This window comes from Schistocerca gregaria, chromosome 3, assembly GCF_023897955.1.
Source record: "Schistocerca gregaria isolate iqSchGreg1 chromosome 3, iqSchGreg1.2, whole genome shotgun sequence".
In the NCBI taxonomy this organism is placed as follows: Eukaryota; Metazoa; Arthropoda; class Insecta; order Orthoptera; family Acrididae; genus Schistocerca; species Schistocerca gregaria.
In genome coordinates this window covers 207,546,029-207,559,684 of record NC_064922.1, presented here as the reverse complement: position 1 = coordinate 207,559,684, position 13,656 = coordinate 207,546,029, and the positions used below count along the sequence as shown (strand labels likewise).

Below are 13,656 nucleotides of genomic sequence, written 5' to 3'. Positions count from 1 at the left end.
GATATATTGAAAGAAGAGTTCCCACCTCTGAAGTTCAGAAAAGCTGTTGCTGGTGAGAAGGATCCACTTGGCACAGGCTGTGAAACAGTCACTGAAATGAAGAACGTCACATTGGGTGGTGGACTCAGCAACAGGGCAGTCCATCTGTTTCTTGGCCACACTTTGTCAGAGTACATTCATGAGAAAAGACTGCTTGTTGGTTATCACGCCCATGTAGAATGCAGCATGGTGGTTGTTGCTTAGCCTGTAGATCACATGACTCATTTCACAGGTAGCCCTACCTTTGGGGATAGGTGCTGCTTGTGACCAGCCTGGAGTAGATAGTGGTGGGAGGATGTGTGGGACAGGTCTTGTATCTAGGTACATTACAGGGATATGAGCCATGAGGCAGGGGTTTTGGAGCAAGGGTTGTGGAGGGATGGATGAGGCAAGGGGTGGAGGTTAGGAAATTCTGAAAAGTTAACAGGGAGTGATTCGGGGGCAGTGTGGATGGATCACGGTTGAATGGAGGGGTTGAACTGAGTCAGGTTGAGTCTGATTGGTAGGGTTGGAAGCAAAAAAGTGTTTCCACTGCAGGGACCAGGAGAAAGAGAGAAGGTCTTCAACTCCTGCATGACTGAATTTGGGGGTGGGGCAAAAGGTGAGGTCTTTGGAAAGGAGTGATACTTCTATAGAGCTACAGCTCTTGGAGAAAAAGCTCATGCCTGCCATCCCCCCTCTTCTCACTTATCTGCCCACAGAACTACAACCCACATTACAACTTTTTTTTCTTTGAATTCATTGTGTCTTCACGCCAATTTCAGTAGTGTTTTGCTATTCAATATCAGCCAACTCCTTCATATTTCATCTTTTCTTCTCTTATTTCATCCACATCATCCCTTCTGTGATTTTTCCCACGTTTTTGTGCATACTTTTTCGAAATTTTCAGCCATATTTATATGTTACTTACATATTTTTACACGTTTTTATCCACAATCATGGGTCCTTGCTCCTCCCATCTGCATCAATACAGAAAAGTTTCCTTATCCTTAGCCAGAACTCAGTCCCATATACTGTTCCTGCATTGTTTTCTGGCTCATGGAATCATCCACAAATGGCATTACCATTAAGTTACCCATCTCTGCCTGCTGCCCTTCCTTCCTCAATGACCTCCTGCTGTTCAGATTCCACTAATCCTTAACCCTCACCAATACAATCCTGCAAAACCATATCAACCAGACCCAAACCTCTTTGTAATACCTCCCCTCAATATGCAAAATTCTCCTGATATGCAATACCAAATTCTTGGATCCCATGTCACACACTGAAACTCTTGCCCTCTAGGACCTAGACCAACATGCACATTGCCACCTCAAAAAATTCTTCACTCTGTTCACTTCCTACTCCTGCCTTGGACTACCACTATCCACCACCTCCACAACAATCTCCAAACCTCCCCCACATCCCCTTATAGCTGACAAACCCCATCCCACAGACCTATTACATTTACCCCCACCCTCAAGAACTCCCTCCAACCACCATACAGAATTCAGAACATAAACAGACGCAAAATACAGTCATGAACCTTTCCTCCAATAGCCTTAGCTCTGCAGAGGTATCAGTCCTTTCCAAAGGCCTCACTTTTTCCCCACTCCCAAATTCAATCATGCAAGACTTGTTAAAGACCTTCTCTCCTTCTCCCAGTCCATAAGTGGGAACAATTTTTTGCCACCAACACTACCAATCAGACTCAACCAAAGACCAATATTGAACACTGCCTGACTCAGTTCGCTCCTCCATCCAAATGTGATCTAGCAACACTATCCACAAATCACTCCCTGTTAACTTTTCTGAATTTCTTAACCTTGAACCTTGCCTCACAATCACTTCAAAAATCCTTCATCATGCAAACTAACCTTACACATATCGAAGTGCAGTCCACCACCTAACAACTGATCTCATGACTCCACCAGCTGTCAGATTCATCACCTTACAAACTGTTTCACAGTAACCCCATTCCAGAAATCCATTCCCCAAATCCTTAGACCCATCCCAGAACCTCTTCCCGAGTCCATCTCTCTCCTTACCCCTGCCACTCCCCAAACCCCTACTATCTACATGCTTCCTGAAGTCCATAAACCCAATCATCCAAGTAGCCCCAATGTGACCAGTTGCCATGGCTCCACTGAGGGAATCTCTGCTCTCAGTCTGTTACCTGCAACCTAATCTCCTATATAATCATTTCCTCCACCGATTCTTCACAGTTCCTGTTCCTTCATCACATTGTGCCCTGCTTGTCTATATTGATGCCACCTCCCATTATACTAACATACCTAACACCCATGGCCTTACCACTATTGAACATTACCCTTCCCAACACCCAACGCATTCCAAACCTACAATTTCCTTCCTAATCACCACGACCAATTATAGCCTGACCCATAATTACTTCTCTTTTATCTACAAACAAATCTAAGGTATGGCTATGAGTGCCCATGTGGCACCATCCTATGCCAACCCATACATGGGTCATGTAGAGAAGTTCTTCCTAAACACCCAGAATTCCATACCCCTCACTTGGTTCAGATTCATTGATGACATCTTCGTGATGTGTACTGATGGTGAGGACACCCTATCAACATTCCTCCTGAATCTCAATATCTTCTCCCCCACTCACTTCACCTGGTCCTACTCAGCTCTGTTAAGCCACCCTCTTTGATGTTAACCTCCACCTCAAAGATGGCTACATCAATACCTCCATCCACATCAAACCAGCAATACCTTCACTTCAACTGCTGCCACCCATTCCACACCAAGTAGTCCCTTCCATAGTGCCTATCCACCTGTGACCATTGCATCTGCAGTGATGAGTGGCCCCCCTCAAAATATGCCAAGAGTCTTGGCAGAATCCTTCCTTGGAGATGCTGAGTGCAGATAGGCACAACAAAAGGACTGTCACAAAATAAGCTCTTGGCCAATAAGGCCTTTGTTGAAAATTGATGACACACACACACACACACACACACACACACACACACACACACACACACACACACACACACACACATGACTGCAGCATCTGGCAGCCGACGCCCACTGCCAGCAACAGCAGCAGTGCATGATGGAAGTGGCAACTGGGAGGTGGTAAGGAGGAGGCAGGGAGGAGTAGGGATAGCACGGTAGAGGTGGGAGGTAGTGAAGTGCTGTTGGGGAACACGCAAAGATGAGGTGGAGAGAGGGTAGCCCAGCTAGGTGCAGTCGGGAGGTTAGACGGAGGGCAGGGTACAGAGAGGGAGGAGGTAGCACAAAAGGAGAAAAGTAGAAAGACAGTGCATGTTGGTGGAATCAGGGCTGTGTAATGCTGTAAGGGGAACCGGGAAGGGGCTGGATGAGTGAGAAAAATTACTGACAAAGGTTGAGGCCAGAATGGTTATGGGAATGTAGAATATATTGCATGGAGAGTTCCCACCTGTGCAATTCAGAAAGCTGACTTTTTCCATATATTTCAGAGTGGCACTGAGAGAAATGTGAGTTAGTTTTCACATGATCAATATTTTCTGAACAGATGCTGGTTGGTATGGACGAGCTCATTCTTTTTGAGATATCTAAAATGGCATGTGAGAGAAGTGTGCATTGGTTTTCACATGATGTTTTTGGAATCCATGCTGATTGGCCTGGAGGAAGTATTTCTGTTGGAAATATTTGAGAATTACATCAGAATTCACAGCATGTTCTAAGAGTCTACAAGAAATGGACTTCAAGGATACTGCATGGTAATTTCGAGGATCTTGTCTGCTGCCCTTCTTATAGATGGTGTGACTTGTGCCTTCTTCCAACCACTAAGCACAGGTTTTTGTTAGGGATCTTCAGTATATTATGATTAAAAGAGGTATTAACTCAGCTGCAAATCTGGTATAGAATCTGATAGATATTCCATCAGACTCTGGAGCTTCATTCAGTTTTAATGATTCCCACTATTTCTATTATGATCTCTAATATCTAATTCATTCATCTTAGCAATGGTACAAGAATCAGACTGGGTTATTAACCCTGAGTTTTCCTTTGTAAATGAGCATTTGAAAATAGACTTAAGCGTTTGCTTGTGATTTGTTACTGTCAATTTCAGTTTGTGTTTCACCAGCATGGGCCTCAACACTAACCTTGATGCCACTAACAGCCTTTACACATGGCCAGAATTTCTTTGACTATTGTGAAAGATCTTTCAATAATACGCTACTATTGTAGTCATTGAGGGCTTCATGCATTGCCCTCTTGACACCCAAATGTATTTCATTCAGCATCCTCCTATCTACAGTCCTATGCCACACATTACGAAGTATTCTCTGTGCCTTTAGAAGTTTATTTACTGTAACTACATACAAAAAAGGACCCCTCCCACCATGAATTATTCTACATGGTACATATATCCAGTACGTGGTCAACTATGCTTTTAAACTTGCGCTAGTGTTGCTTTACATGCACCTGCCCTGAGCCAAAATTTTTAAGTTCATCATTCAGATATGATACTACTACTTTTTTATCTAGTATACTGAATATATAAATCTTTATACTTATTTTAGTTGCCCTCTGTATTTTGGTAACCGTTGTTGTTACAGCTGCCTTATAGTCGATGAGACCAGTTTCAGTGTGAAGATCCTCGAAGAGCTCAGGTCTATTTGTTGCCATTATATCTAATATATTTTCACCATGAGTGGGATTCCAAATCATCTGTTGCAAGCAATTTTGAGAGAAAGCATTTAGTAATGTCCTGTGGGACAACTTGTCAGGTTCACAACCAATAGAAAATATCCCATTTAATTGTTGGTGATACAATTCTCCTGCACTGATCACAGTATAATTGGTGAACACATGTGCTAGCAATTTGAGGATTTTGGTTACATCAGGAAATGAGTCTGGTGACTGATGGAAGGATCAAATTATAATTTTACACCATCTCCTTTGAAACTTGTCCAAACAATCTCACATGTAGCTTGAATTCTGTCTTGGTAGATCTGAGTTTCATGTTTACTGTGAGATATACACCACTGGAATTCCACATTAGTCCATCCCTCCAATACATATGCTTAAATTTTCCCCAAAAATCTTACTGCTGTCAGCTTCAAGTTTTAATCATCTTCCTGTACCTAGCATTATGTGAGCTTCATTGCAGCTCAGGAGCACTTCAAGCCCTGGCACTTTGTTGCAAATGCTTCAGATTTATTTGGTGTAGTTCTGACAACTTTGATCATTATTCAGTTTCAAACAGAAGTTGATTGCAACAACACCTGTGTTTCAAATCAGTATATTTTCCCTTGCCATGCAGACTATAATCTGCAAAAAGTTTAGCAGTTGAGAGAAGACAATGGAGTGTGGTTTAGTGAACCAGTCTAAATAATAAAGTTAATGGTAAGTAATTATATTGCGTTTAAGGTGACAAGGCGTTCGGCCAAGGCCCAAGGCACACATCTCTGAATAATGCATCCTCTCCTAATGTTGGAAACCTCCTCAGAGGAGATGAAACATTAGGAAGAAACATGCTTAAATAAAATTTTGGAATTGGTATACTACTAACAATGCATGGATGTGTATACAGCTCTAATCTGCAAAGAGTCACTTAGTCATAGGGATTATATGAAATTTATTGCTGTCATATATCACTTTTAATCTTGAAATTCCAGTTCTTCTATTGCACACACACACACACACACACACACACACACACACACACACACAAAATCAATAATAAATACGAGAAATGCGAAAATATAACCCATAAAAAGCATATATGAAGCACTATAAAGTATTTGTTCCCTGCTAATTTCAAATTTACAATAAAATATTCCTGAAATCAATAAAATAATAATAATAATAATAATAATAATAATAATAATAATAATAATAATAATGATAATGATAATAAAAGTAATAATAATAAAAGCAATGACTTGCAGACAAACAGAATTATGAAAGTAGTTGGGGAGCAATGTGCAACTAACCGTTAATTCAGAATCTTCGGTTACTTTAACAGGTCCACCTTTCACAATACTGCCTCCCAGGAAAATTTGTCCAACAAGCTTTGGATGAGCTGCATTTGTAATGTCAAACTGACGTATATCTCCATGAAGCCAGTTACAGAAGTACAAGTAATGGTCATCTAATGATATAATAATGTCAGTCACCAGACCTAAAATTTTTAAAGTGACATTTAAGAAAGTTATAAATTGCCTTAAATCTGTTGGAAGTGATTCAAAAAATGTTATTCTCAACACAAAAATTCAAAATGAATGCTTACATTAATGAGCACCTTCCAAACTTCTGAAACAATAGCAAAAGTTTGGCTAGGACAGTGACGAAAATGCTGAGATCAACAGAGCATTTATATCTTTTTCAGTAGTTATTTTTATCAGAAGAAAGTAAACGTTATTAAAACTATTTTTGTGCATTTAATCATTAACCTGAGTCTAGTTTTGAAGTCCCAGGATCACTGTTGTAAAATGCTTTATTCTTTCACCCTGAGGGAAATTACATACTGCTGCAGATTTTTCCAAATATTTACTCTTTTGTTACATCTACATCTACATCTACATGGTTACTTTGCAATTCACACTCAAGTGCCTAGCAGGCGGTTCATCAAACCATTTTCATACTACTTCTCTACCATTACACTCTCAAATGGCGCGTGGAAAAAAGTAACACCTAAATCTTGAATAATGACCATCTATTTTATATGGCCTGTATTTCCAGATGTTACAGATTAGATATAGACTTGTTCATAAGTTCAATCGTGACCATTTGTGTGTTAAGTCGATAGAATGTTAATGCATTGTAACCAAAGCTAAGTAAGTGCTTAATATTTACATCTCAAAATTTGTAGACCTAGTCATAATAATGATGATGTTGGCTTTATATTATTTTTCGCACTCCTAAGTTCGTTTTAGTTGATTAAACTTCATGCTTAAGCACAAAATTTTCCTAGACAGGCCATACCTTGTAAGCACATGATGTCTTCCTCATTTCATGACCAACGAATACTTCATAAATGTTAAGGACGTCACTCTAAGTATGCTCTGCACAGGATAACATATATGCCCTTTTCCTCAGCTATACCTTTCATTTCACTTTACTAGTAGAGTCAAGGTCAGGAGTTAGGTTCACATCTTGTCCCAACAAGTAACTATCACACAGTTTATGCACAGGTACAAGGTATTGTGTCCGCCTAGGCGGGCCTCATGACACTACGGTCAGTTCCAGTACAGCATTCGAGGCTGCCCCACATCACAGTCACAAAATGGGGCCAAGGCAGTTTCAGGTAAGTTTTTACAGTCTGGCGATAATTTATGGATTTATAGTTTTAGCCTTACGATGTTTACTATGGACAAACGGTAGTTATTTTATTCTGAAGAAGGTTGGGTTATCCCTACTGAAACCTAGGTAAATTCTAGGCAAATGTTGCAACTGAGGCTGTTGGTTTCTGAAATTAAAATTAATATTTATACAGTTGCTGTCAGGGCTGTGAAATGTTGAAAATATTTAAACTCATTAATTACTTAAGTTTCTGAATTAATTTTTAGCCTCAAGTTCTTCATTTCTGTTAACTGCAGTAATTATAAACTTTTATTGCTATCCCTTGATAATGTGGTATCTTATGAAGTCCAGTGGCAATACTAGTGAATTTAGAGTTCAGTTCTCATTTTGGCCACACTAAAACATAGTTAAGTGGCTGAAAGGAAGTCTACTATTTGCAGAGTTGTAATACATTGAAATTTCGGTATAAAGGAACCAAAGAGGTTGAATATGTAGAAGGTGACTCTTTTTAAGTTTAATAAAGTAGTTTTAAAACAGTGATTTTGCTATTTAATAGGGTCAAAAAATATTCATCTCCAGTTTAGAGTAAGAAACATTGTGAAGGTTAATTGATGTGCAGCTGGCAACCTCCAAATAGGACAATTGTACAGTCTTATGGTTCAAATGTAAGTTTAAAAAATGTAACTAGAGAAAACGTAACAACCTAAATCCCCAAGCAATGCTGAAAGGCAGATAAGGAATGGTAATTATTTCAAATAAAATTCCAAAGTGCTCACAGATGCAGCAGGGAAGGACCAACACCCACATAAAAAATCAGTCACTTTCTCATTTCACAATTTAGAGCATACAGATACAGCAAATTTGTACTTTAAAAACATGCTGCTATTCACAGTGTTTTGAGGAGAAATGAAAAATGTGATAATACTTCACTCTGCAAAATAGAGCAACATATTTTTGCATGTTTGTTGTTTAACACATTAAACTTGCTGACTCCTGTAATATAAGTTCAGTTCTCTACAAAAACACACTATTATATTATTAATGTTTTCTAAAAGAATGCCAGTAGTCAAAGTCTATATCTTTGTTTAAAGAAATGTACTGTATTTCAATCTTCTTTGAGTGGAAACAACTGAAGGTGTGGTGAACTTGCTTCTACACAGAATTATGCATTGTTGACACCTCCCATGGATGATCACTGGAGGTGAGACATACTACACTGACATGTAACTGTTAGAGAGATAAAATTTCTTAATGCAGACAACTTATCTATTATTACTTCAAAGAATATTTCAGTTGAAAACTAATAAATTCTGAAACAGAGTTTCTGCCCACATCTTACCTTCAGGAGGCCAACAGAAACATTCCTCTCTCCTCAGAGAGGGAGAGGAGCTATTAGATCTAAAAGCCAGATAGGTATAGTGTCACTTTTACTTTAGTGCCTGTCAGCAGTACTAAGCATTTTGCCTCTTGAATTTATGTGCTGCTCAGCAAGTCAGTTTCATAATTTATTAAAACTTATCTATACTCATTTCCGCACCTGAGGTATGAACAGCAAAAGCAACTATTTCCCTGATTTCACACTTTCTGTCATACAATGTCAAAAATTGGTGCATGTCTTCTTTTACTTCTTCTTCTTCTTCACTTGAAGTGCTGAGCATGTGTCACCTGTGATAACCATATTTACTTTTTCTTGACCTCCTTTCTTCAGGTTCATACATCAATATTTTGAAACATGATCTTTTACATATCAGGTGAAATGAAGCTACTTCCAGTACTTATCTACCAATGTGATACAGTTCAGTATCATGCAAGAAGTAAAAATGGCCAGAAGACATGAACTTGTGAGAATTTTGTTTCTAGAGGTTAGTGTGAGTTCTCACATAAATGCCATCAGTCCATTTGATGATTATGCACAGTCTATAAGTTTGTAGTCCTGAGTTGTTATAGGCTGGCAGAGCTACCAAATAATGTAGGCAAACATAAAAATCACAAATTAAAACAACAGTTTGATTAGTACCGCACAGCAGTTCCCAACTATTGGCAACTGGAACATAGGAATAGCTGCTCCAAGCTAGTGCAACTGTTGTACAATAGTAAGCATTTAAGTCCGTGTATAGCAGTTAAATTAACACCTTTTTCTGAAGCAACTTAAAAGTTTCTCAAAGATAAATGGCAATTCGCCAATGCTCCAGCAAATGCCCCTCTGTCACCTACTTCCAGATACACAGTGCCACGCATTCAGTGCACAGGTACCTGAGTACCCTGCTTCTCTCCCTCTCCAGAAGTATTGTCCATTCCAACTGCCAACCACATTCCAAGCATTCACCTAAGGTAAAGCTTAGAGTCTATAATGTCACCAGCTACCCATAAATCTTTGTGATGGGTATTATGCCTTTGAAGTCTGATCCTGTCAGTTTCTTTTATACTCAGTCATGACGAATTCAACCATACAGTTTATGTGTAACCATAAGCTCAGTTTTTGAGAATTTTCTTGTTCTACAAAATCCTTAGCACCTCTCTGTGCACATCCTGTACTTCATTACCACAACTATAAAGTACTTTCTCTCACTTTTCCATGGCACTAAGTATCCCTAAAACAAGCTATGTAAAAAGTCCCTGCAAAGCATTAAACTTAAACAAACAAATAAGTTAATAAAAGAAGGGAAAAAATCAGGCTTTAATGTCCTGAGATAAAGCATAGGATGCAAGTTTGATTAGATAACTGTGAAGAAGGAAACTTACAATTTCCTTTCCAAAGAAGACATCCTGGTATTCACCTTCAGTTGTTGAGTGAAAATATGCTCCCGCTTCACTGTATGAGAATTGAAACATTGCTCCTCCCAAAAGCTTGCACAATGCCTTACCCAATAGTGCAGCACTTTATATGGTCAAAATATACAGCCTATTCAGAATTACTGAAGCATTTTCTGCCACTAATTGCACAGAATCTCTGTTCAAACCACTTATCTTTTTTCCCCTAAAGGGTAGTGAAAAGGAAAGAATCATTCTTGCCTGTTCTCCTCTTATTTCCTTCAATATTTTTGTTATTGAAACTCTTCCCTTCCATCTAAATACCTGTTTATTTTCTCTTATTTATTTCTTTTCCCATAAAAACATCTTTACCTATGTATATTAAACTACTTTTTTGCCACTGTCATAGCTTAAAGTATTTTGTACTCCCTCCCTTTTGCAGGAACCTTACAACTGCAGTTAGTTGTTGCTGAAGTTACCATAACTGCAAATGTAGTGCCATTTATAAAGATAATTTAATGTAGCGCAACCAGATGCAAGAGGCATGATGGTTTTCCATATACAGTAACTAACAGTAACAACTGAGCATAACACAGTTATTTATTGACACAGATATGTGGTTCAATCTGCAACTATCTTAAATGCATCTGAGGCAAATATATGCCTTTGGTAATTAAGTTTCGAATTATTGAGAAGTACTAGGTATTAATTGCAACAGCTGATAAATTAGGTACCCAGAAGGCACTTGTTACATCTCATCACACAACTAAATACAAAAACTAGATACAAAGTCACAATAATCATTTTCTAATACTGTAAATATTGAAACACTACCTGAAATCATGCATTTATTATATTCCAACATCAATCAAAATGGAGGTACTCACCTGGCATTACTGGCAATAGCCACCCTTCAACTTTCTTGCTGGGTACACTGATAACCTTTTCAGCTGTCCAAGTACCATCAACCTTTTTGTTAAATCTGGAAAAAAAATTGTCTATATGTAGCAGTCTTCCTCTGACATCATTATAAACTTACCACCAAATAAAATGAATTAAAAAAGAAGTGGCCACTTCTGTTTCATGGAAGATATCAAAGTAATGTAAACAAGAAAGAACACTGAGATCAAAAGAAGTAAGTAAATAAGAAAATGCATACCGGAAAACTGTTGAGCCAAGAGCACAGCCAACATATCCAGTATTGCTACGTGGGTTATGCAAGAAGCGCACTTCTAGTGGAGCAATTCCTTCCTCTCCAAGATCAATACTCTGGATTTTCTTGTGTGTGCTCCATGAGAAGAAGTTTAAGTGACTTCCATAAATAGCTAATAACAATAGAGAAATGCTAAGTTTGTTTTTACATAGAAATTATCACATATTGAATAATTCACATACACAAAATATGCTGCTTATCTTTGGAGAACTGAAAATAATCTTAGTAATGCCATTTTTAAATATGTAACAAGCCAAGACACATTTATTTTCACACTGTTGATCATCCTAATCACATAGGGCATGCCAAGTGAGGGGCAGGTAGCAAATGGATTTTTTATTAAGGTGTATCCACAAACCATTAGCACTGTCACTAAACATTTGATGTGTATAAATTCACTTTTGCTGTACAGTACCAATATCCATTAAGTAAAAAAAAGAACATTGATATGTTTCCATAAAATATTATCTTTACATACAAAATTCAACACATTTAACACATCATTATCATGATTTATCAGCATTATGAATGAATTCACAAAAAAGGTTCCTTAAAGACATTTCTGTCCAACATTTGTCTTCATTTAAACAGAATATACAGTGTATAACTAAATTACCCTCACAGATGTTGAGGAGTTGTAGTTGGGAACAAGAAGGTTAAGTTTAGCAGTGACTCTATGCAGTGACGAGTACCAGAAACATAGCAAGTAGACTGAATGTGGATCATCAAACTGCCTGATACGCTCTGCATGAGCAGCAGTTATGCCTTTACTTTTCCCAGAAGGTACAGGTAATGAGCCATAGGATTTTGCTCCATGAACCCACTTCTGTAAGTGGTTCTTGCACTGTTGTGTGGATGAGCCCAACTTCTTACAGCATATCCTTTGTGCGGATGAAGCCATGTTCACCAGGGAAGGTGTTCTCGATTCTCACAACAGTCATGTGTGGCATGATGAAAATATGCATGCTGCACACCCCCATAGGTTCTAGGAATTATGCGGTCTGAACATTTGGGCAGGGTTCTTGGATGAACACATCATTGGGCCATGTCTTCTTCCACCACATATCTTGTGTGCCACTTACTTGCATTTCCTGCAGGGGCTCTTGGAAGATGTGCCACTGCCTGTGCATCAAAAAGTGATTCCACCACAATGGTGCACCACCTAATTTTTCACATGTAGTCTGATATCATGTGAACCAAAGATTTGAGCAACAGTGGACATGTTGTGATGGCCTAATTGCTTGGCCTGTGTGTTGTCCTGACATGAAGACTCTAGATTACTACCTGAAGGATAACATTAAATCCTTGATTTATGAGATCCTTGTGGCATCCACCTACTAGCATGGGTTATGACTGGAGCAGATGCTGGAGGACCAGAGATTGGTTATCATACACACCACATTGTGGTACAGAGGTACCACATCTATGTTGGCATTGGTGGTTGTCACATTGGTCCATCCTTGTAAGTGGACCCAGATGATAAGCAGCAGGAATCAGGGAGTAACACGTGTAGTGATATTCTGTGTGTAGCGCAAAAATGGTATATTTCCAGAAATGAGTTCCTTTGCTGAACTTAGCCATTTTGGTCCCAAAATACAAGTCCTCAAAGTCTGTACAGTGAATTTGGCCACACCCTGCATGGTAATAAGGCAATGAGTACCAATCAAAGCAGACGCCACAGAAACCTTCTCTCAGCTATTACTAAGGATGGGTTAGTGGCTGGCTGCTGGAAAATTATTCCTCAACTTGATAGTGCTTAAAAACGTAAAAAAATACCATCAATTAATCTGGCCCTCATTCCCAAACCTATTCCTATTTACTTCCTGAGGACAGAACTAACAGTTTTGATTGTGTGTACCAGCAGTACTGAAATGTCACGTCATGAAGCTAAGTACTGACCAGCCTTTCTGCCTCCTTGTAATATACTGGGTGTTCAAGGAAGAACAGTCAATACTCAGGGATATGACATGAGCTCTAAAATACATGCCTTATGAGCTACTTCATCTTCAATGCTATGAAGCAAATCTCTTCTACTGCAAGCTCTTTGCTTTCTATAGTTCCATAGGAGGTAGTGTGGACAAAAACAAGAAAAAATTATCTAGTAAACAGTGCTCAGAAATGCACACTTTAAGAGCTACAAGCACTAGTACAGTAGAAGAGATGTGTTCCATTGTACTATGGTGTTGAAAAGAAGAGACATGAAAAGCACATATTTAGACATATGCAAGAGTGGCAATACTTCAAGTTCCAAATCTCCAGGAAGCTCAGAAGTTTATGTCATTCACTGGGTGATAAGAGAACACCTATGAGATAAATATTTTAATGTTTATATCATAAGTGTACTGTTCTCTTACCACTTGTTTCTGTCTCCCATCTTTTTGTGTTAGTTCCTGGGATGCATGTATTGT

The 13,656-nt window shown here is 38.8% G+C and overlaps 1 protein-coding gene across 1 annotated transcript in view; it reads right to left on the bottom strand.

Moving 5' to 3' along the window:
- LOC126354261 (methanethiol oxidase-like) overlaps positions 1 to 13,656 on the bottom strand; it is a 157,355-nt gene that overhangs the window by 81,124 nt on the left and 62,575 nt on the right. The window contains exons 6-8 of the mRNA XM_050003781.1: positions 11,195 to 11,360; positions 10,923 to 11,017; positions 5,976 to 6,163 (exon numbers count right to left, since the gene is read on the bottom strand). Coding sequence (XP_049859738.1) covers positions 5,976 to 6,163; positions 10,923 to 11,017; positions 11,195 to 11,360 — 449 coding nt within the window. The remainder of the gene's footprint in view (positions 1 to 5,975; positions 6,164 to 10,922; positions 11,018 to 11,194; positions 11,361 to 13,656) is intronic.